This window comes from Stegostoma tigrinum, chromosome 29, assembly GCF_030684315.1.
Source record: "Stegostoma tigrinum isolate sSteTig4 chromosome 29, sSteTig4.hap1, whole genome shotgun sequence".
NCBI classification, from domain to species: Eukaryota; Metazoa; Chordata; class Chondrichthyes; order Orectolobiformes; family Stegostomatidae; genus Stegostoma; species Stegostoma tigrinum.
The window spans coordinates 25,223,511-25,249,413 of NC_081382.1; the positions used below are offsets into that span (position 1 = coordinate 25,223,511).

Here is a 25,903-nt window from a genome sequence, read left to right on the forward strand (position 1 = left end):
CTCTCAGGTACGTGTTGTGGCGGAGGGTGGTTGGGGAGCCTAACTGCCTTCATTAGGAAACTGTGAAACCAGGGGGAATACTCCTGTTCTCCATGTTTTCATGTACCTTAAAAAAAAATTTACTTCTCTCACTGTTGGAGCCCATTGTTGGCTTGAAACTCCACCCCTGGAGACCCCGAGCCCAGCAGCTGCACTTTCCCAGCCTGCACAACCTGGTAAGGGAGTCCTAGAGGTAGAGCGTGCTACCGTGGATGTCTTCACAGCCTGCTGATTGGATGACCCCTCAGTCAGTGTGAGCAGTTGGCCCCTCCCCTCACCACCATCTGCATCTGCCTTGACCCTTCCATGATGCACCTGACTGTCAGAATCAACAAGCTGCTGGTGTGAAGCCCGACATTCACTTTGCTTGGCTTTGGGCCATTAGCGACGCTGATTGGAATAAAAACATAGAAACCTCGAAGATGGGAGCAAGAATAGGCCATACAACTTCTCAAGCCTGTGCTGCCATTCAGTGTGCTCATGGTTAATCCTGCCCTCCCACCTCCCATTTCCTTGACATCTTTACACACAAGAGCTATATCTATCTCCTCTTAAAAACAAATATGTCGTATATTCTATGCATGTCAGTGCACTGCTGCTGTATGCTTCTGAGTGATGTTTCATACAGATCCCTATGAGGCCAGCCATTCTATAGATGGAGGAGCTCATGTCTGAGACATAGCAAACCGCATTTGATGCATAGACATCTCCATTCTCTGTATGTGACTCCTCCGCACTGTGTCAGGGAACACTGTCATTAGGGGCACATCTGCTACTGTTCCTGAAATACCCACCTGCTGGGTGAATCTCCAGTCTCTGCATCTTCCTCAAGTTGAATGTCCTGTGCAAGTTCTCCAGCCTTCAAGTGGTCTCTGCCAACTGCCTGTAGCTCCCTCAGCTCCTCCTACTCACTCAAAAAAATGTTGTCCCTTTTTGAAGGTGGATTAAGGGCTTACCGAGATGGATGCAGTTGTGCAGGATTTGGTGCCTCATCTTCCAGTGACAAACTTCCCTCCTGCAGCTGCCGGCTTTGCCTTGTCAGCTGACCCTGAGGCAACTATCAGAAGATGTTTCATATTATAAGTTGGAAATCTATGTTATATGAGAATGTGACTCCATTGAAATGGTGCTTTCTTGTGAAAACACAGCACGCATCTATTTTTCTTGTTGTCTGTGGTTGGGACCTGGCAGTTCTTCCTTTGTCAGAGTTCTGACCCCAGAACAAAACTCCAATCTGTCAGTTCTATTTCTGTTTCCTTAGATGCTGTCACAGCAGCAAGTATTTCCAGAACTCTGTTTCTATTTTGGATGACAACATCTGCAGTATTCTGCTCCTTGAATATGTGGTGGGATTAGTTGCTCAACCCCAAGCAAATATAAATTATATTTAGTTAGCTTTTGCTAGAAAGAATCAATTAATCCACTTCCAAGAGCATTTAATAAATGTTTCACATTTTACTATGCTCACAAAAACATGTAACTAAAGATTTCTTCACTATTTTTGGGCAGCCTTTTATTACAGATTAATAATTCTATTGTGGCTGATCTTGCTTGATATTTCAACAATTACTTTTTAAATGGAATAACTTCTGAGCAAGATTTTTGCTAGACACAATATTTATAAGTCAATAAACAAAAGGCAACTTGAATTTTTTGAAACTTAAAAAATTTAGAATTCATCCTTGATCAGACAAGACCTTATTATTAACATTGCAAGCAGTTAGCATTCTCAGGGTTTCAGACTTGCAGCTGGATAGAAGTTAATACAAAATTACATTGGAAATACATCAGATTGTTGCTTGGTTTGGCAAATTAACCCGTAAAGCTGCTCCTGTAGGAGTCTTTGGTATTTTGTCGAAGGACAGGTCATGGCAACAATCCAGTAATGTTACTTCCAGTTAGCCTGCCAAAATAGTCCAAATGAAGAACAGCACTTAGTCAGGAAATCTTGCAAGATGGATAGCAGTGACTGCAGCCATTTTATCTAGCTACGATAAAAACAAGTAGATGGTATAAATCAGGTCAGCAGAACATGAAGTGGTATGTGTCAACTGTAGCCTTACATGTAATATTTTTAAAAACTAATTTATCTGAATTCTGTGGCCTAAATTCAACCTCTACATGGCCACACGTGCTCTGGCTAACACAGATGAATTGTGTACACTATAATGGACAGGAGACTATCCAGGATCCATTGTTTGTGCACTTGTTGACAGCGAAGAGCAATAATGCAAAGTAGTAAGTATGGTTTTAACTCCCATTTATTTTAAGAGGCAGTTGTTTATAGTGACCTAATGTTTAGCATTTATCCCATTTCATGATGATATTTCCAAAGCCATTTACAGAGACTGTTAAATTAAAATATCATTGATTTATTTGTATTGGCTATTTTATCTTCCAGCATAGCGGTTCTCAACCCCTGCTTCAAAACATTTATAAATTGTCAACCTATTAAAAACATAAGGTTGATTTTTGCTAGCTTTGGCTTTGTGTCAGTTTCAGGGAATTTCATGGAGGTTCTTTCTCTGAAGCTCCAGCGAGTTTCATCCTGCTCACTTTTGTACTCACTCTTGCCAAGACCTTCTGGGATTCACATTGCTGGTGTTGTATATAAATCCCAGCTGCATTCCAGGTCAAATGCTCTAAGCTAGGATCTGCCATTCACAGCATGGTGCAGCACAATTCTAAAGGGTATGGCTGACAAAGGAAAGTTGTCACCCTGCTTCACTAACAAGGACAAAGAGGGTGTGGAGTAGAGGCCACAGAAGTTACCAGGGCACGAGCCCTCACAACCTGGTCTGATGCCATCATTTGGGTCCATGCAATCTCTGCGGTCCGGAAGAAGTCTTGGCAATGTAGGAAGAAGGTTAATGACTTTCTGCACTTTACAGTGATAAGCGCTGTAAGTTTGGCTCGTCACGCTAGACAAAATTCTTCAGCCAACTGAATAAAGAGAACAAAAAGCCAGGAGCAGAACTAGCCCATTCTTGGCCCTCCAGCCTGGTCCTTGAATCTACGTCATCACTGCCCCACCAACTTCATATATCTCTTGATCCCCTGATAATGCAAAAATCTGCCTATTGCAGCCTTAAATATATTCAACAATGGAGATTCCAAAGATTCGTAAATGTTTGAGTGAAGAAATTTCTCCTCATCTTGACCTGATTTGATTGGCCCATTTTTTTGAAGATTGTGCCCCTGTTTACTAGATTAGCTTTTTATAAAATTCATTCCCAGGCTGAGGGCATTGTTGGCCAGGCCAGCATCTATTGCCACCCCTAATTGCCCAGATAGCAGTTAAGAGCCAACCAATTGCTGTAAGTCTGGAGTCACATGTAAGCCAGGCCAGAGCAGGTAAGGATGGCAGTCTCCTTCCCTAAAGGACATAGTGAACCAGATAGGTTTTCCTGACAGTGGTGTCATAGTCATCATTAGACTCCTAATTCTGGATTTTTTTCTTGAAATGCAAATCCCACCATCTGTTGTGGTGGGATTTGAACCCAGATCCCCAGTACATTATCTGTGTCTCTGGATTAACAGGCTGGCAATAATACTTCTCGGTCATTGCCTGCCTATCATCTCCCATCACCTCCCGCTTTCAGTCTCTACTCTACTCTAACGCAGTGAGATCGCCTGTCATTCTTCTAAACCCCATTGGGTATAGGCCCAATTCACTCAAGCTGCTTGGGCAACCTAAGAACCAATCTATTGAAACTTCATTGCACTGCCTCCAAATGTAAATATATCCTTCATTAAATGTGGAGACCAAACTGGATGCAGAATTGCAAGTGTAGTGTTATCTATAACATATCTATAACATATTTTCTCAATCAGCCTATGCCATCTTTCCTCTTATCTATCTATAAATTTAAGGTTATTGTTTGGACTGGAATATATTGTATAGTGTATCAGTTGTACCATGACCACATTTTCTCCAAGGACAATTTGTTCGGAGATTAACCCTAACCCATGACATGATAATCTACTTAGGAGAGCTCTCAAGGAGTCTCCACACTCTGGCACCATCTGGATACAAAAGTTTGAAAACACATACCAGTAGCTTTAAGAACAGCTTCTTCCCCGCTGTTATCAGATTTATGAATGGACTTCACATATATTAGAGTTGCTCTTTCTCTGTACCTTCTCTGTAGCAGTAACACTGTATTCTGTTCTAATACCCTGTGCGCTTATATAAGGCATTGCTTTGTCTGGTTAGCACACTATACTATACTTTCCACTGTACCTCAGTGCATGTAACAATAATCAATTAAATCAGATTAAAAATTATATTAGATTTGAAATAGCTTTAACTGAAGCTTTTAGTCTTGCCCTTGTTAAGACAATTCACAAGAATACTAATTCAAGAGGAAAACCAATGTTTACAGTGTCATTAATCTTTATATAAGTGAGATAAATTAATATGGCAAAGGTAATCACAAGGAAGAATTCATAGATTGTATTTGGACTATTTTCCAAGAATAATATGTTATGAATCCAACTAGGGATCTGGCTACTTTGTATCTGGCAATATGTACTGAGGCAGCTTTAAAAAATGCTTCATGTAAAAAGCTTCCCCAGGATACAGTGACTGTAACATGATAGAACTTGGCGTTCAGTTTGAGAGGGAACAATTTGGGTCTGAAACAAATGTGCTAAACTTAACTAAGGTTCTTCCATAGGAATGAGAGCAGGTCTGGATGGAATTGCCTGAGAAAGGAGTTTAGCAGAAGAATGGTAAACATTCTAAGAAAATTTTTTGAATTCAGAGCAAAGATGTAACCCAGTGAGGTGGCAGGATTCCAGTAGGGAATAAACACAACATAGTTAACCAAGGAAGTTTAAGGATGGTGTTGAGTTGAAAGATAAAACATACAATGTAGGTAAACCAGAGTATCACAAAAGATTTAAAAAGCAACAAAAGAGCACTAAAAAAGACAAAATAAACAATGAAGGCAAACTAGCAAGTGATATAAAATAGACTGTCAGAGTTTCTTTAAATATATAAAAAGAGAGAGAGAGAGGTCAAAGTTAACGTGGGTCCCTAGACAAGAAGGATGGGGCAACAATAATAACGGGGAACCAGGAGATAACAGAGGAGTTTCAGAAATAAATTGCATCACTGTCAATGACAGAAGACTCTAATAGCAGTCCAAAATACGAAGTAATCAAAGGATGAAAGAGAGGGAGGAAATAACCTCTCTGATGAAGGGTCTAGGCCCGAAACGTCAGCTTTTGTGCTCCTGAGATGCTGCTGGGCCTGCTGTGTTCATCCAGCCTCACATTTTATTATCTTGGAATCTCCAGCATCTGCAGTTCCCATTATCTCTGAGGAAATAATCACAATAGCTATCACTACAAAAAGGTGTGAGAAATGACTGGGGCTAAAAGCTGATAATATGAATTCCTAAATGAGGTGTTGATCACTGGAGCTAAACAGATTATTTGAACAGATTGTTACAAGAAAGAGATTTCATTTATTGCACAGTTTGTAAAAAGCATGGTTAGTGTGGGACTGCAGCAGCATGAGATGAAGGTTGAGTGACAAGGTTGACTACATTGTTGAAATTTGGTTCAGTGTGGAAATTTTGGTGTAAAGGGAACCAGAGATGCTTTAACAGGGTTAGAAGTAAACTTGCTGTGGTAAGAGGTGCACGGGAGAAGCTAAAAGGCATGGATCAAAAGGCCTATCTGCAGTGGGATCAGCAGCACAAACTACAATGTAGCACAAGTGGAGAGAAAGAAGATGATTGATGAGTAGCACTGTTGAATCTTCCTAGCCTTTAAAGCAAAAGTAGGACCTTCATTTTATTTCTGGGTCTCCAGGGCTTTTCATCTCCTGTTTCTGCAAAAATAACTGCTTGAGCATTAGATTGATACTGGTGAATTTTCATTTCAGTTTATAAGAAAGAAATATCATTGCAGTGAAGTGTAAAGAGCAGGGATTGTTGAGTAAATAATAAGTTACATTAAATAACTTAATGATGGTAGGGTGTATGATATAACAAGTGGAAGCTGCTGGATACCAATGTGGTTCAGAGTGAACACGTCTAGTAAGTGTTTGCAGCTTGAGGATCTTTGCATCCAAGTTGAGGAACTAGTGTCTGAGCTGTAGACATTGTGTCATATCAGGGTAGTGGGAAATTACACAATAGCCCAGATCTCAGTCATGTACCTTAGTCTCAGTAATTCAAAATTAGTCAGTGATTAGGAACAGGAGGCTGTGACTGCAGGTAAAAGGACCTGGGGATTAAAATTAAGGAGCCTTAGCCAATGCAATTGTTTAACAGTTACAAAGTTCTCGCAAGCTATGCTGATGAGAGTGGGTGCTGTAGGGACGGTAAGCAAATTGGCCACGGTACCTTGATACAGGGAGCCATTCAAACGCGGTAAGGAAATACGAATGTAATAGTGGTAGGGTACAGTATAATTAGAGAGATACCTTCTGCTCACTGCAGCAGTAAGTGGGAATCCCAAAGGCTGTGTTGCCAGTGTTAAAGACCTCTCTTTGGGGCTGAGGAAGCACATGGCTTGAAACAGGAGGGAGCCAGTTGTTGTCCACATTGGTGCCAATAACATTGCTAGGACTAGAAAGAAAGAATAGAATCCCTGCAGTGTGGAAACAGGCCCTTCGGCCTAACAAGTCCACACTGAACCTCAGAGCATCCCACCCAGATCCATCTCCCTATAACCCACCTAAGATACACATCCCTGAATACTACAAGCAATTTAGCTTGGCCAAGCCACCTAGCCTGCACATTTTAGACAGTGGGAGGAAATCGGAGCACCCGAAAGAAACCCACGCAGACACGGGGAGAATGTGCAAACTCCACACAGACAGTCACCCAAGGATGGAACTGAACCCGGGTCCCTGGTGCTGTGAGTCAACTGTGATAACCACTGTGCTACCCCAGAAAGATTTGCCTGAAAGAGTTTGAATAGGAGCTAAATTAAAAAGCGGAGCCTCCAAGGTAATAACCACTGGATTACTATATGAGCCACAGGGAAACTGGCATAGGGTAAATAAAGTCAAGGAGTTGAATGCATGGCTCAAAGTTTGGTGTAAGTAAAATGGATTTCAATCGATTGGGCACTGGCACAAGTGCTGGGATAAGAGGAGTGGGTTAGATTCATTACAAAGAAAAATATATTGGTTCTTTACTTGAATGTGAATTGTATTCAGAACAAAATAAATAAACTAATGACAAAAATATAGATTACCACGTGTGATCTTACAGCCATTACAGAGATGTGGTTACAAAGAGATCACATCTGTGAATCAAATATTCAGAGGCATGTGACTTTTCATGAGGACAGACAGGAAAGAAAGGGTAGTGAGATAGTATTGTTGGTATGGCATGAAATAAGTACAATGGCTAGAAATGGCCTTGGATCAGAAGATGTAGAATCCATAAGGGCGGAGGTAAGAAATAGAAAGGGAAAGACATTGGCAGGAATAATTTATAAGCCCCCTAACAATAGCTATGCAGTAAAACACAGAATAAATCATGAGATAAGGAGAGGATGTATCAAAAGCGGTGTGTTAATCTTGGCTGACTTTAAACTTCAGATAGATTGGGAAATTCAGGTTGGCAGAGGTAGCTATGACGACGAATTAATGGAATGTAATTGGGACAGTTTCCCGATTAATATGTTATGGATCTAACAAGGGTCAGGCGATTTTGGATCTGTTGATGTTATAAAGCAGATTTAATAAATGATATCAGAGAGAAAGATCACCTAGCAAACAGTGACCATAATGTTGTAGAATTTAGCATTCCATTAGAGAGGGAGGACTTGGGATGTAAACAACTGTGCTAAGTTTAAATAAGGATAATCATAAAGGAATGAGGGCAGAGCTGGCTCGAGTGCACTGGGAAAGGAGTTTGGCAACAATCGAAGTTGAGAAATAATGGCAGACATTGCAGAAAAGTTCATGAATCAAAGTAAGGATATATCCCGGTGAGGAAGAAGGATTCTCGGAAGAGGTTAAGCTGACGAGGAATTTATCTGGGAAGTTAAAGTTAGCACCAAGTTGGAAGAATGTGGCAAAAATTAGTGGTAAACTAAAGAATTCAGAAAGTTTAAAAACCGCCAAAAGAACAATAATAATTATTATTATTGTTGTATTGCAGCAGAATGCATTATGTCCTGAATTTTCATGGTTCTTTGTCATCTGTTTTAGGGAGAAATAGTATTGTATTCTGGGTACAGAAAGATACCATCTCTTTTCTCTATCCTTCACCCCAATCCTTCAACACCCTCCTCTTCCCCAGGGAACAACAACCAGATCCAAATAAGAACCAAACGAACTGCAGATCTGTAAATCAGGAACAAAAACAAAGTTGCTGTAAAAGCTCAGCAGGTCTGGCAGCATCTGTGAAGGGAAAAACAAAGTTAACGTTTCTGGTCCCGTGACCCTTCCTCAGAACAGGTGACCCTTCCTCAGTTCTGAGGAAAATTCACCAGACCTGAGACGTTAACTGTATTTTTAACTGTACAGATACTGCCAGACCTGCTGAGCTTTTCCAGCATCTTTGTTTTTGTTGTTGTTGAAACAGATCCAAATTTTTGACCTACAGATGGTATCTTACATGGTAAATTTGTTCACTTGCCTGAGTTTGTGAAAGATACTTGTTGGGAATCTGATGGCCCACTTGAATTAATGTTGGCATAAACAAGAATAAATAACTAGCAGCAGTAATTCTATCCACCAAGATTTTATTTCTGGTTGAGCTTAAGTCTCAAACAGTACACAAGTAATTGAACCATCAGTGTCTGCAATCAATATGATTTTCACTGCATTGATCAAATTCATTTTTAAAATTATAATATCTAAAAGTTGGACAAAAATTGATTTGTGATAAACACAATGTGGATAAACTTTCAGTCTTCACCACCTCAGCATCAATCTGACTGACTGAATCACCCACCAGTTATGGGTGTTTTTATTCTATTATGTGAGTGGGTTCTGTAAAAGGTAGCTGCTATGTTCAACCAAATAACTATCCAGCAAGGGAAGCTGAAGAAACAGCCCTGCATTTGCTATATATTGAAAATGCTGAGAGTATCCAAAAGGTACAGTGCCCCAGCTTTTAAGTATTTTTAGTACACAAGCAGATCATTTAGTTCACCTGCTCTGTTCTGGTTCTTATGGGATTGAATTTCCTCTTAATCCCTACAAAACCACAAGATTAATTGAGTAGGGTTTATGAATCCTCCATTGCTGCACCTTTGACCATTGCCAAGAACCAGGGAGAAACTCAATGTTCTGCTGGGCTCCTGTGATTCATCTGCTACTGTTGCCTCTCATATCTCTCACAGGGCAGGAGGGAAGGAAACAATACATGGCAATGAGAAAGTATAATCCTAGAAAAATCTTATGTCCTAGTAGATATTCAAAATATCCAAAGTATTTTGTTTTAAGTTGCCTTGAGCAACTAAATAAAATATTTCCATATGCATTCCTGTAATTCAGTAAATAGAAGTGAACTTATCTAGGATCACTGGCAAGGCCAGGATTTACTTATCAAGTTTAATTGTCCTGAGAAGGTAACAGTGAGCTGCTTTCTTGAACTGCTGCAGTTCACTTGGTGCAGCTACACCAGCAGTACTGTTGGGGAGGACGTTGTCCTCAATCTTAGGACAGTGATATTCTTCCAAGTCAGGATGGTGTGTGACTTGTAGGGGATCTTGCAATAGCCAAGTTTCTGTACATCTGCTGCCCTGATCCTACTAAATGGATCAAGATTCCATCAATGTGCAACACAGAGGGATTTGGATGCTCTTGTGGATGAATCACAAAATTAGCATTGCGGTTCAGTGAATAGCTATGAAAGCAAATAAACCTTTGGCACTTATTGCCCCAGAGGTTGGACATCAAAAATGGGGATGTCTCATCATACATGTACAGGGTGTTATTGAGACCATAATTATTTGGGCCTGGAGTTTTTGCCCATATATTTAAGAAAGGATATATTGGCATTGAATACACTTGTAAAGAGATTCACTGCACTGCACTGATTTGTTGGATGAAGGAGTTAGCTTCTGAAGAACAGGTAAACAGGCCTTTATTCCTTAGCATTTCAAAGAACAAGGCATGATCTGATTGAAATATTCATGATTCTGAGGGGAGTCAGCAGGGTAGATGTTGAGAAGATGTTTCCATTGTTGAAGGAATCTCAAACTTGGGGACAAAGTTACAGAACAAGAGGACACTTGCTTAAAACTGAGATCCCAGAATCACTACAGTGTGGAAGAAGACCATTTGGCCCATTAAATCCACATGGACCCTCTGATAAGCATCCACTGTATCCCTGTAACCCTGCATTTCCATGGCTAATCCACCCAGCCTGCACATTCCTGGACACTATGGGCAATTTTCCATGACCAATCCACCTAGCCTGCACATCTTTGGACTGTGGGAGGAAACCGGAGCACCCAGAGGAAACCCATGCAGACATGGAAAGAATGTGCAAACTCCACACAGACAGTCACCTGAAGGTGGAATCAAATCTGGGGCATGGCACTGTGAGCCACCGTGCTCAGATACAAAGGAATTTCTTTTCTCAGAGGGTAGAGAACGTCTGAAATTCTCTACTCCAAAGTGTTGTGGAGGCTAGATCTTTGGAAGTATTCAAAGAGGAGATGGATAGATTTTTGAAATACTGAAGAATAAAGGTTATGAGGATCTGGCACGAAACAGGAGTTCAGGCCTGCAGAAGATCAGTCATGATCTTATAGAATGGCAAGACAGGTTTGACAGACTGAAAAGAAACTCCTGCTTCTAGTTCATATGTTTGAGGTGTTAGACCTCGCAGATTGGAAGCTGCTGTCCGTAAAGTCTTAGCAACTTGCTGTAGTGCATTGTGATTACTGTACTCCCCTAGCGCCTCTGTGCTGATGGGGAAGGGAATGAATGGCTAAGGTACTGAAAGTGGTGCCAATCTGTAGCTAATTTGTTTGGATGCTGTCTAGCTTCCTGAGTATTGTTGTAGCTGCACTCATCCAGGCAAATGAGGGGTATTCCATCATGCTCCTGATTTGTGCTTTGTAGATGACAGATAGACTGCAGGATCAGGAAGTGAAGCCTCTGATTTGTTCTTGCAGAGATTTTATTTAAATGGCTAGTACAGTCAAGTTTCCCCTCAATGGTAACCCCCAGAATATTGATGGTAGGGATTCAGTGACAGTTGTGCCATTGAATGTTAAGGTTTCTCTTGTTCCAGGCAATGACCATCGCTAACTTGTGTGGTATGAATGTTACTTGTCCTAAATTAGACAAGCCTGAGGTTTTCATTGCATGTTTGTGTGAACAGTTTCAGTGTCAGAGGAATTGTGAATGGTACTCAACATTGATGAATACAATAATAAAGAAATGCATTAAATTAGGAAAAGTGCAGTTAGCCACATCATTATGTGTACTTTGAGTTTTAAACCATTGCTAGTCAATGTAGAGATACGAGGTCACTGAGTCCTTGATCTTAGCAACTACTAATATCTGCAATGACACAAAGGACATTTTACTGAAATACAGCAAATGATCATAAGTAAAGATTCAACATTTTAAATAGTTTGAACGGCTATACAACATTGTATATGCTGTGTCACAATACATAATGAACATTCATACATTACATGCATGCAGCTAACACAAGGAATTTCTTTGGAAGTAATAATAAATTAGAGACCAAATTATTATATTTCATTAAAATATAACAGTTATAGATTAAAGGAGCCGTTGTAGTTTTATATGTGCAATGATTTGAAATTGTTTATAATTTACTTAAAATGCTGACTACGCATGGTAAAGAGAGCAAATCTTCTTTCTTTTCAAACCATATACTGGAGGGCAACTGTTTTTTTCTTTATTCGTTCATGGGATGAGGGTGTCGCTGGCCAGACAGCATTTATTGCCCATCCCTAATTGCCCAGAGGGCTGTTAAGAGTCAACCACATTGCTGTGGGTCTGGAATCACATGGAGGCCAGGGCAAGTAAGTTTCCTCCCCTAAAGGGCATTAGTGAACCAGATGGGTTTTTATCCAACAATCAGCATTGGATTCACAGTCATCATTAGATTGTTAATTCCAGATATTTATTGAAATCAAAGTCCATCATCTGCCGTGTTGGGATTTGAACCCAGGTCTCCAGAACATTATCTAGGTCTCTGGATTAATAGTCCAGCAATAATACCACAAGGCCATCTCCTCCCCTCAACTTGCAGGAGATGATTGAAAGAAGAAATGCTGCCATTTATTCAGAGGGGCATTCTTCTCAAAGAGCAGCTGTTTGGGCAGGAGAGGTGGCACAGAAGTGCCTGAAATGAAGTGACAAAGCCATGCAGATGAAGCTTAACAGGACCAAAGATGTTTGCTGAAGCTGCATTTAGCAGTTTTCAGTGTCTTGTCAGCCAAGTATCCTTTGCAAACTTTTTTTTATTCATTCATAGAACGAGGGTGCCACTGGCTAGGCCAGCATTTATAGCCCATCCCTAATTGTCCAGAGGGCAGTTCAGAGTTCACCACATTGCTGTGGGACTGGAGTCACATGTAGGTCAGACCAGGTAAGGATGGCAGTTTCCTTCCCTAAAGGACATTAATGAACCAGATGGGTTTTTCCAACAATCGACAATGGATTCATGGTCATCGTTAGACTCTTAATTCTAGATGTTTATTGGACTCAAATTCAACAATCTGCTGTGGCAGGATTCAAACCTGAGTCCCCAGAACATTATCTGGACCTCTGGATTAACAGCCCAGTGATAATATCAGTAGGCCATCACCTCCCTGGTAACTTGCACAGGTGATCAATCTAGTTACAAAAGGCAGTAACTTTTATTAGCATAAGCCACCTGTATTGCTACCTGTATAGTGGCACTGGGAGTTGTCAAATGGTTTAATTCCAAAGAACATTCAGCTCTTTATCTCAACCATACCTGTTACAACATGGAGGCTATTTAGTTTAAAGCCTTATCTAAAACCTTAGTCATGCAATTTGCCAGGACTCTGATGTGATTCAGGTGGAGCCTGCCCCATCGGATCTACTGCCTCCTTCCACAGTACCGAGGCCAGTGTCTCACAAATTTGAGCCTGTTTCTCCCTTTACCAATCTTTGCGCTACACATTTACTTCATTAATCTTGTTGATCCTATGTCACTTAACTTGTGGTTTACATTTATTCACACCCTCCTCTGCCTGGACACTGGCTGAATCCAAGGTAGTTAATCTGATGCACTGTAAGTGCCTTCTAAAATGCAGTGTCCAGGTAACTCCCCTATTCCCTGTTGTGTCCTAGCATTTCAAGTTCAGACTCCAGCTTATCAACTCTGAGCTGGAGTTGCTCAAGTAATCAACACTTGCTACAGATGTGGTGACTACGAACCTCAGTGGGTCCCACCAGCTCCCACATCATGCAGTTACAACTCACTGCATGGCCCTGTATCTCAATTTTATTTATTTAGTTGTTATTCTTAAAAAATTTCTTGCTTTTTTTTAGTTCGTAATTAGTAAATATTTATTTTATTTATCTTCAATCTGAAAGAACCCTATAACAGGTAGTCAAATTAGAAGCTGTTACCAACCAATGAACTTTCGGTTTTCCTTTCTTTTGTGCTGGACCTTACAAACTATGAACCAACATAACATGCGAAAAACACGTCTACCCGCCCCCCACCGCCGTGCCAAATTCCCACATTGCTGCAAAATTCCTGAACTATATACTCGCTTGGGCCATGTATCACTTGGATGTGATGTCTCCTTCCTCAGTGTGCAAAGGAATTCTCTCTTGTGTCCTGGCCAAAGTGTGTACCTTAGTTAACATGAGAAAGCCAAATTATCCAGTCATTATCCCACAGGATGGAAGTTTCTTTTCAGTGGAATGGAGTAGGCAATGGCAAGAGAGTTAGAAAAATACAGTAAGAATGAAAAAATTGAACTTCAAACATCAAGAAAAAATGTTTCAATTTTCCCAATCAGCTTGAACACTAACTTCAAAAACTCACTACTGAGCAGTGACTGTTTCCATATGTTTGTATCTCATTATTAGCCCAACTCATCCCATTTCTATGCCACTTCCAATTCTCCTCTCCTTCCCAGTGAAGCTATCCTGCTCAAATTCCAAACATGGAAAACAGGACAGGTACCTAGAAGCTGCAGCTTGCCCATTGTTCGTCCTGCCTGTCGTTAACTCTGTCTTCACAAAAATGCCCCTGCTTGCTCTGTGGGTACCATTCTCCACCACCTTTGTCCCATGTAACTCATCGTCAAAAATCACCAGCCTTACTTCATCATTTCATCTGCTCTTGGCCAAACATTAATACTGCACCCTTTCAGCACTCAAGTCATAGATTTGTTACAGGAGAGAAGGAAGGCATTTAGCCCATCATTCCTACACCAACTGTTCAAGTGAACGTCAATACCTAGTGTTAACCTCCTGATTTTCCTTTCTCCCCATACTCTTGTACACTATTTATATCCGAATCATCATCCGATATCCTCTTGAACACCATTTCCACATTTGAACCAGTCTCACCAACATTTCCAGAAAATGTATTCCATACCCTACTCTAATTGTGATAAAAGCTTTTTTCTTACATTATCCTTGCTTCTTTACAATGTTACTTTAAATCTGTGATTGCTGTCTTACTTCTTTTACAAGCAGAAACAATTTCTTTCTATCTATTCGATCCAGCCTACATATGATGTTGAAAACTCCTCCCAGCCTCCTGCTGCCTAAGCAGAACAGTCCTAACTTCTTCAATTTATCCTCGAGGTGAAATTTCTTAGCTTGGAAATATTCGTCCGCACTCTCCCCAATGAATCCAAATCTTCCCTGTAATATGGCATCTGCAATTGTGTATTATACAGCAGATGAGGTCTAAGAAGTATCTTATACAAGCTCAACATCACTTTGTTGCTGTTGTACTCTAAGCTCCTATTAAAGGCAAGGACACTGTGTACTTTATGAACAGCTCTCTCCAGCTGTCCTGTCTCCTTCAATGATCTGTATACACCCAGATCACGCTGCTCCTGCTCAGCCTTTAGAATTATACCCCCTGTGTTTTATTGTTGTTCAATGTTCTTTCTTCCCAAAGAGCACCACCATACACATCTCTGCATTGATCATTGACTTTGGAACTCAGGGTTAATTACAAGTGGATGCTTCTGCTTTTCACACAGAGCCATACATGTTTCACAAACATTCAGACAAGTTGCTTTTATTGGCTCTTTACTTCATTTCTTAGCGCTCAGTCAATTTCAGCTCAATTGCAGGCATGTGCCTTGCACTGTGTTCTGTTACAGCAGATGATACAGGCAGTTTGTCATAATGGAACCATTGAAATGTGAAAGGAATGGACATTTCGCTGTCTAGCATTGGTCAGTTGTGTGCCAGCAGCTTAAATGGCAAACTAAGCTGCATGTCCTTCAACCAAAAGACCATGTCTGAAGCTCAAAGAGGAACCAGTTCCTAGTGGTATCAAGGGATCCCTCCATCAGTTAAGGGGCTCATCTGATGCCAGTCCATCTGGCTGGCCTTGGTCAGTAAGGTGCTGGTCCCACCAGAGTAAGGGGATTGGGCCAAGGTCAATCCTGCAGGTCAAGTGCAACCATTTGGGGATTTAAAATGAGTCAGTCAGGTTGCTGTTTAGGTGTCAGTCTGGGGGCAGGGCTACATTCAGTCAGGGCTGTCTTGCTAAGTCAATCTGGGCAGACAAACAGAATTAGAGTTTTGACTCCAAAGACTCGAAACATGCCAAAGAAGAGTCTTCCGAGTTACTCTGCAAAACTAAATTCACAGCTGCACCTATCCCGCAGGTAGGGAGATGTGCTGAACTGAGCTGTCCATGCTGGTCACCAACATCTCCATGAAGTCAAATAGGTGCTTGCCCAATGGGACCTATGGGGCGCTAATGACTTTGATGGACTCCGCCAACCTCGATCCAGTTTACCACCTACTTCTGATAAACCTGATCATTGCTCCTTACTCTGCATTTTCACAAAGTGGTTAATGGTCGAGGTCGCGGGGGGATTGTCTCCTACCTGGGGCTAAGGAGTTACCTCGTCTCCAGTAGGCTTCTAGGTGCAGAGACCTGTGGTATTCCTTCCCCAGCCAGTGATGTTCTCCTGAGTCTGATCTAGAAAGAATACCCACAATGGTGACAGTTTCTGAACTGATACAGGCCTCTGAGCTTCAGAGACCTGGGTTCTTCTTCAATCAGTGCAGTACTCACCAGATTATGCTCCTGAGACTAATCTGGATAGAGTTTCATTGAGGTGAAACTATCTGAGCTGAGGGAAGGTGCAGGGGAAAGCTTTACTTTGAGGGTTCCTGGCTTCCTCCTCAAATGTAGAGGTGGACATGCAGCTGAGGGTCTATGGCTCTGGCATCTGTGCCAGCATTTGCTGAGTGCCACTAGTGACTGCATGATAGAAGAAAGGGACCTAATTGTATAAGATGCATAAGAGCTTGTGAAGATTAGGAATGAATTAGTGCTGATGCAAATCAGCAAGTAGCACAGCACAAGAAACATAGTTGTCAACCATCAGTTTCTCTGTCTCCATATAAGCAGTCGTCCTGTTCTCTGGCCTCATGTAACACACACATGCACATGCGCACAGAGGCACGCGTGTGCATGCACACAAACACACACAGACACATTGGCACATACGCACACACACGAACATGCACACAGAGCCTTGGCTCAACTGGTCTAGCCGTGAGCTAATTTTTCTTGCAGTGAGACAAATGGGTAAATTGGGTATAATGTCAGGGGATAAAATAGCAGGTAGTGATCATGTATGAGCAAGAGAGTGGTGAAATATGAGTGGTGAGGACAGGAAAGGTTAGTAGTTTGAGAAAATGAGATGAACGAGAGCCATTGAGTGGACATGATGCATGCAATAGTGAGAATTGTAGCCCACGAGCCTTGGTGAGAGATATGTGCAGTGGAATCATTAGCATGAATAATATGCGAATGTGAGGTAGCAGAAAGACAATGGTGATGATGGTAACGTGCAGAATACAGAAGATCAATGATGCATTGCAGGGCATCTTGCTCGATGCTAGTCACAGCACTGACCTGGGCTGCAATTTCAGATCAGGCTGGCTGGGTCTGGGGTGTGGCCTCATTTGGCAGTCATTATGCTAAAGTACTGCCCTCCTCTCCATCACACCATCCACCAGCACCTCCAGGCTAGCTTTCCTTTCCTCTGTTTCGAGGTGAGTCACAGAGTCCCAGTTTGAGAGGTAGTCCCTGGCCTGCAGTATGTGGAGTGGTGTACAGCTGGGCTTTGAACACCATGCCACTGTCTGATTCCCTCACACATGTGGCAGCAGCTTAGTTGCATAATTAATCAGGTAAAAAGCAAAACATTTGGCCCAGGCTGTGGTGGACCAGATGCCACAAAACTCTCTTGCTGCTACACTTTAACTGTGAATGGGGAAAAAAATATCAGCCCTGTATTTCCTACATTATAAAAGTGACTACACTTCAAAGTCCTTCACTGGCTGTGTCATGCCTTGGAATGTACTGTGGTTGTGAAAGATGTTGTGTTAGGCAGTGGTTCTGAATGGGTTAATGTTGGGGACTACTTTGAGTTGTACCCAATTTAGTTCAGGATTTCTTAGATTGTACTGGGAATAATTGCTTTTAACTTGAGACCTGTTCCTTCCTGATTCTGACTGGTTGCTCACAGGAAGGACACACCGTCCTTTTTTTCTGGCCACATACTATTGTCTCTCTGTGAGAGGCACACTATTGTTCTCTCTATTTCAGTGCAAAATCTCAGACAGAAAGCCTGTCCTGCTGCTTAAACCTTTGTTTCAGGAATGAGAACCTTGCACCTCACTCCACAAGACCCAGTCTGCCCCCTCAAAGCAATGGGCAAAGTTATACAACCTCCTGTTAAATCCCTTTCTACGATGTTCTGTTTGGCCTTAAATTATAAGGACAATTTAAAACAGAATAGTTGCAGAAACTTCATATTTGTGACATGATTTGTACTTTCTTTCTAGCTTTGCATTATGGCATAACTGTTAAATGAACTCTCGGAGTAACTATTTCAATTATTCATCTCATTAAGATATAATGTAATTAACCAAAATATAATGATCTGTATGTAAATAAAAGTTCAAATGTTATATTTTTCATAAAAGAACATTTATAGAGTCTGTTAGCTCTAGGGTAGAATGATGGGCTCCAGATTAATGCATTAAAAGTTTGAATTACAGTCATATCCATCAATTTTACCTTCCTTGGGTAGGTTTAGCTAATTGCAGCTGAACTGCAGGATGGAAAGTTGTGTGGGAGTGAGGCTTCCATCTCAAGACGGAAGGGGTATAGTCATGACCAGTGCTGGCCCATCAAAGCATATCTGATGGTCTATGATGCACTGGATATTCAAAATGACCCTAAAGAATTTTACAACCCTGTTCAATCCAAATTCCTGTTTGAATAAGGAAGTGAGGTACAATTAAATCCTGATAAACACAACAACTAGCTTGTCAAGAAATGCTATGTTTAGATCAGCTATTTGCTTTGATCAAGTTCTCTATAAACAGCAATCCTTGTATTACAATGTATTTAGTGATCCAGTTGAAATGAAATATAAAAAAAACTGGCAAATTAATGATTAGAACTTTGAACTGTAGTTTCTTGTTTGCAATGTTAATCTCTTTGGTCTGAGCATTATAATTGTAAATAGTAACCTCTGATATCTAGCTTTGAAAATGGTAGATATGCGACTTACCTATATTATAGAACTTTAAGTTAAAACTGTGGATTTATGTCATGAAAGAAACCCAAATAACAGAACTACATAATGACTTATAACAACAAACATTGCAATTCATATATCCACTGATAGGGTCGATAAACATTTGGACCTGTCAAGCAAACTGTTAAATGGCAGGCACCCTCCTGTGATAATTGATCATTGTAAAATCAGTCAATCAGCACTAATACAGTTACAGAAACTTTTTAGCTTATGTTAACAGTATGAAATAGCATGCAATGGTTTAGCTTAATAATATAGACATGTTTCTCAAAGATTTAAAGGGCAAGACATTTAAATGCTTTGACAGCTTTGTAACTTCCTTTGACAATTGTTGTAAAGTGCCTTTGATACTTTCGACCAGTCCTCTTGACCTCATAGAGAGGGTTAGGCTTAATGGTAAGTTTCCTGAGTCTGAGGCAGAATGTGCAGGGTTTAATCCCTGCTACAGACAGTTCTTGTGAGTGAAGCCTGGAAATCTCACTTCTGGATTGACATGCAGCAGGGAGACCTGTGCACCACCACCGTCTCATCATCCCCATCTCTCATTATCAGGTTAACATAGAATTATATGGAATGGAAACAAAGAAGAAAGGAGCAGAAGTAAGCCACTCAATCCCTCAAGCCTGCTCTGCCATTCAGTATGCTCATGGCTGATTATTGAGGTCAATACCCTAATCTCAATCTCCCCCATATCCCAGGATCCCTTTAGCCACAAGAGCTATAGCTGCCTTCTTCTTGGAAACGTGTAATGTTATGCCTTTACCCACTAGTCTCCTTAAATGATGACCCCTAGTTCTGGAATCCCCCACATCAGGAACATCTTTCATGCATCTAACTGCCTCGTTCTGTTTGAATTTGCAGGTTGCTATGAGATCCTTCCTCATTTTCCTAAATTCCAGTGGATCTGTCACAGAGAAACATTCCAATTAATCTCTGCTTGTCATAATTCTCACATGAGTCTCATTTCATTCCATCTTTCTGATCTCAGCTTTTCAGGTCTTCTTTCTATTCAGTGTTTTTTCTGTCTTACTCGTCTAATTTCCTTTTGAAAACTTCTGAGTTATTTTCCTCACCACTTTCTCTGGTAGTAAGCTACGCATTCTAATCCCAGTAAATGCATTTCTTCTTACTTTCCAACTGGAATTATTTGGAACAAACTTTTATTTATGGTCCTGTTGAATTCTAGTGCAAGTGGAAACAGTCTCTCCACATCTGTCCAGTCAAATCTATTTGTAATTTCAAACCCATCTATCAGGACACGTCTAGATCTTCTCTTTCCTAAATACAAAGCTTCAATCTATTCAATCCTGCTTGGTAGCTGCATTTTCTGCTCTGGTATCAACTTTATAAATCTTTCTTGCACTTTCTGCAGTGTTTCTATGTCTTTTTCATAGCATGGAGACTGTATACAACCCTCTAACTGCAGTAGTTTGTGGAAAGCCCATGCTGTCTGTTGATATAAAGATGTTTATGGCCATGAAACAAACATTCATATTAAACCCTGTCAGCCTATTAACCATTCTCTGAATTCTTCCACAACACATGCTATTTTACAAAGGAGAGCCTGCATCAGTGAACAATTGAAACAACAGCAGATTTAGCTATCTTTTGTTAAATAGTCCAATGACACCACTTTTTGTTTAAGCAAGTCAGCATCAGTAAGAGAAGAGTATGATTCACGTCTAAGTAAATGTTTGTTTTTGATTTGTTTTAGGGGCTATATATATTCTTGGTGTATGGCGTTTATAACAGTGAGGTATGAAGAATTCATTTCTATGTTGATCTATTTTATATACATAGCAAACTTTGTTTTAACTGACATCTTATGAACCAGTACTCTTGATAAACCAGTTAAAATTATACACCTCACAGACCATGAAGTTTGTTGTATTGTACTGTCCAATTATTATAGTTTTTAATTTACTTACCGCCCTGTGTAAATATATTTGTTATTCAACTGAACAGACACATGAAATATCAACAGTTGATTCAATTTCAAGTAAATTTCTCCTCCAATACCATCGAGTACCATGAGGTTTGATAGTCAGCCGAGGGTGTGAGTGAGAAGGCTCTCTGCTGCTAAGTTTTGTTTAAGGCAAAGTTGCATTATTATTGAAGTGACTTAAACTGTAAATAAAGCATAACAGTGATTTCTGTAGCCCCTGCATTAAATTTTATTACTTGGTATGTGTTTTTACATCGCTTATGTGGACCTGTTGATATCTGAACTCTTTGATCAGCTGACACAATCCTGGTCCCACAGGTGTCAATTAATAAAACACTTGCTGTAATTGAATAAGTCTCCTATAATTTAAAATAGACAAATGAGCTGGAGTGTGTAAATTCTTGGAGTTAAATGTATAGGTAATAAGTGTTTTAATTCAAGTGATAATTTAAAGTGTACATCAATTTGAAGGCATCAATACCTGACCACTGTAATGTGATTTTTATCATTTTGTAATTTGTAGAAATGGGTATGAATTTGATGACCTGGCATAATTGCAATTAGAGTTTCTGTGAGACTTTAAGGAAGATGGGATGGATCTTAGAAGGAATATTTTCTCACTGAACTAATATCTTGCCTCCACATTATGTATTTATCCTCTTTAAACAGTAATGCAACTCCACTGCCTTTTCCTTTACATCTGACCTTCATAAACAATGAATGCCTCAGGATGTTCCATTCCCATCCCTGGCCATCCTGTCATCAGAATCCTAACAATATTGTACCTGTTTATATCTAACTACACGATTAATTGATCCACCTTATCTCAAATGCTATGCATGTTCAGGCACAAAGCCTTGAAGCTTGTCTTTTTTTTAACATTCTTTGTCCCATTTCCACTGTTTTTTAATGTGCTGCAGGCCTTTAATATCAAACATTGGCACACAGTTTCCTGCCACCACCTCCCTATCTCTCTGCCTACCCTGCCCTCGAAAAGGCAAATTCCTATCTACAGGCATATATAAGGTCAGGATTCACCTACAATCGTAGTGATGCACCTGTGGGACACCAGGAGTGTGACCATGTTTCTCCTTCTCAAATCTCATGTTTTTGTTCAAAAATAAAGTGAAAGCTTGTATGTTGCTTTACAAAATTTGGTCAGCTGCCAAAGAAGGAGGAATTAACAATATGGCACAATGTTAAAACGTCTCCATGTAGCATTGTTAGACTTTGTGATATTATGATTGCCTAACTTCTGAGTATTTATATCGCATTTTTGCATAAATGAAATGTTTTCCTGTTCCCCTCTTGTATTGTAACCTGTGATCTGCTATTGTCTACAGTGTAGTGGCTTTCCTGTAATCATTGTATTTATTTTCTTAAATTAAGTATTCTGAAAAGCAAACATAATCAACTCCAATTGCAGAAAAACAGAAGCAAATTCTTGAAATAGATATAATCAAATACCATACATAAATATGACTAGACTGATTTATTTCCCGTAGGTGAGAAATGCCATTAAAAGAATGAAAGAAAAGAAAAAAACTTTGTCTTTCACAGTGAGTACAACTTGTACAAAAATTATTCTGTTTGAAAGAAGTTCAGAAGCTGTAAAATCCTAGGAAAGCTCGTACAAATTACCTTTAATATAATTGTTTAGGATTGTGTGTCAAATGTCTTTTTATAATATTGCCTGTGTAATTCATTTGGGAGCATAGCTTGTGACTTAGAACAGAATGTGATATTTCCTGTTTTAGGTGCATTAAAATGGCCAGAATTAAGATTCTCTGTGGTTATAAATTTTACTTTCCTTGTCTTGCTACCAACTTAGGCAGTTGATTTTGATGTAAAATGGATAATTTTCCTTGTCTTGCTACCAACTTAGGCAGTTGATTTTGATGTAAAATGGATAATTTTAATTGTATTTTTATGCTCTTGCTCTTTTTAACTGGCTTTGCTGAAAAATATTTAGATGCATCAAAATTTACTGGGTGGCCTATGGCTGCACCTTCAGACAGTGGGTAAGGAGGGCCCGTAGAACACTGGGTCCCCATCTGTCCCAGGATCATCCCCTGTCCCTTCGGGAAACTAGAGGCTGACTCTAATTTTCCATGTGACCTACAATAAGTGTTATAACAAGGCCTTTAACAACCTGGTGCTCAAAACCACTTTTCTCAAAATGACCAGTGTAAATGTATCAGGATCCTGCATGTCAGATGGCATTGGTATTTTTAGATCTGATTTGTCTCTGATTCCAAACTTGCTTGTGCCAAAAACTTCAGCTCCTATCTGCTGTTCTATTAGTTAGAGTAACTAGGATTGTTTGGAGCTCCCAGGGAGAATCTGTTGCATGAGTAAGTTAGATTGCCCAGAACGCCTATATAGAATTCTTTGCTAGGTTTGACTCCAACCAGCTGACCCACATTGACTACAGTTATTCTAGGGCTCCCCAACTCCTCACAGTGCAATGCTGCCGTGGTGTGAAGAGGCAGTCATCCTCACTTAACTTCTTGAATTCAGTTCCTTTTTCATGTTTGAGTCAAAGCTGTAATGAGGTCTGGAGCTGCGTGAGCCTGGCAGAACCCAAACTGACCATCAGTACACGTTACTGTTAAGCAAGTGCCACTAGATAACACTGCCATCATTTTGCCAGTGATCAAAGTAAAACTGATTTGGCCAGGCTAGGCTTGTTTTGTTTTGTTTTGGGCATTTTCCACACTGCCAGATAGTTGCCAGTGTTGATAGTGTACTGAGTGCATTAGTTCTAGAGCACAGGTCTTGAGTGTGATATTTCCTGTTTTAGGTGCATTAAAATGGCCAGAATTAAGATTCTCTGTGGTTATAAATTTTACTTTCCTTGTCTTGCTACCAACTTAGGCAGTTGATTTTGATGTAAAATGGATAATTTTAATTGTATTTTTATGCTCTTGCTCTTTTTAACTGGCTTGGCATGTTATCAGGACTTGTAGACTTAGCAATATCCAGTGCTTTCAGTCATTTTGTGATATCACTTGGATTGAATTGATTTGATTAAAGGCTGGCATCTGTGAAGCTAGTGACTTCAGGAGGTGGCAGAGATGGATTATCCACTCCTGTCATCTCTTGTCCAACTTTGTACAAACAGAAAATTAACATAGAGATGCAAAAAGTATGAGCACAAACAGTATGTTAACATTTACTATGTATGTTGGAATGTCAAAAAAGCAATTTTTTGTGAAATTTTACGGGAGTATTTAGAAATCCCACCGAGAGTCCAGTATACAATTTTGACCTCCTTTCACGAGGAAGGATAGACTAGACTTAGAGGGTGTGGAGTGTGGATCATGAGATTGATGCTGAGGTGAGAGTTCTCCTATAAGTGGAGTGGGCCTTTATTATTTGGAGCTTAGAAGAATAAGAGATGATCTTATTGAAACATGTGACATTCTTATGAGATCTTGTTAGTATAATTGCTAGGAAGCCGTCTCCCTAGCTAAGGAATTTATAACTTTCAGCTCAGGAAAAGGGGTGAACCAATAAGTTGAGGAAAAGCTTTATCCCTCAGAGTTGTGAAGATTTGAAATTCATTACCCCAGGCGATACTCAGTCAGTGAGTATATTCAACATTGAGATAAATAGATTGTTGAACTCTAAGGGATTCAAAGAATATTGAGATAGGCTGGTGAAGTGAATTCAGTTCTGAAGGAGAGTCATATTGGAAATGAAATGCGAACCTGTTTCCCCCTGTACAGTTTGTTGGATCTGTTTGAGTTTCTTCAGGACTTTTTGTTCTCATTTAAGTTCTCCAACATTTACAGCTTTTTGCTTTTGAGTTGTAATTTTATTCCATTCAATTAGTCTTTTTGATTATTTCAGTACTACATTTTTGGTATCAGTGGAAATGTACCCCAGGTATTCTTTGAATTTCCACTTTTCCTAGCATTAAATCTTTGAAAAATACTCAGAATTGCTCACAACGGATGAGATCTATTGTGCCACAGTTTTACCTTCAAATAATGTATGACCATCTCCTTATAATGCTGCATTGCCACCTACCGTGTTTACTGTACCGCCAGTTTTTGTGTCATTGGCAAACCTGCTTGTATGGTCCTGTATCGTGTTAACTAAGTTGTTAATTAATGTAGTGAAACAGACCTGTATGGGACACCAATAGCCAGTTTCTCTGAATTTGAGTACAAATCATCCCAACTCTGTCTGCCAATACTGAATCAGTCTCCTAACCAGGTCAATAATTTATCTTCAATTGTACTAACTTTTTAGTTATAGCTGGTAGTCTCTTTCATGAAACATTATTTAATTCCTTTTGGAAATTCTTTTAACTACACTCATGAATATGTCCCCTGTCTGCCATGTAATTTATTTTGAATCTGACGGCCATATGTTTAATAACCTAATTTTTTTTGCCATTGCCCAAGTGTTCGATGCAGGCAATGTCTCTAAGTTATTGATATACAAGAAGTCTGTGCAATCACCCTGATTTTCCTCTTGAGTAGAGACAGAGAGCATGATTTCTTGCATTTGTTGAGGAATGAGGAGCAGACAGGTTAAAATGTGTCCCATACTGATCAAAGTGCTAGCTCCCAGCTCCATTCACCCATTTTTTATTTTTGTGAAAGCTAGATTAAGGCTAGTAGGGACATCTATCATGGCTAGCCAGTAGGGTTCAATGAGTGCTTATGAAGTCCAATTAAAGGAGGCCAATCAGATTTTCTGGCTTGCCTCCAGCTTCTTTCTGTTGCCACGGGTCCAGTTTAGATGCATAGGACTGGGAAATGTCAGTTGACCAGCAGCCAGCATTCTAGGCAGCCTAGAGGATGTCTTTGCCCACCTGCTTGTGAAAATAGCCTCGGGATAACCTAGAGATTTCCCTATCCCTATTGTGGATGCTGAAAAGTAACTGGAGAGTCGGCGCATCCTCTGTATTCTGGCCAATTTGTTTGTCATCTAGTATATAACTAATCATCCTGAACTCAAACTCCCTTCTTCTTTCCTTAAAACTTGCTTGGCTATATCACTTCACGAACTGGTTGGGTTAACAGGCATGTGTTATACATCCGGTGCTTTCAGTAGAAGTTAACCAGCTAAATTGCACCCTTAAACACTAAACCCTCAATCTAAACCTATGTTGCTGAGAATGAACAACTCAAC

General features: G+C 40.1%; 1 protein-coding gene across 1 annotated transcript in view; it reads left to right on the forward strand.

Moving 5' to 3' along the window:
- adgrd2 (adhesion G protein-coupled receptor D2) overlaps positions 1–25,903 on the forward strand; it is a 133,576-nt gene that overhangs the window by 73,435 nt on the left and 34,238 nt on the right. Inside the window, exons 21-22 of the mRNA XM_059638335.1 lie at positions 20,525–20,566; positions 22,261–22,314. Of these exons, the coding sequence (XP_059494318.1) occupies positions 20,525–20,566; positions 22,261–22,314 (96 nt within the window). The remainder of the gene's footprint in view (positions 1–20,524; positions 20,567–22,260; positions 22,315–25,903) is intronic.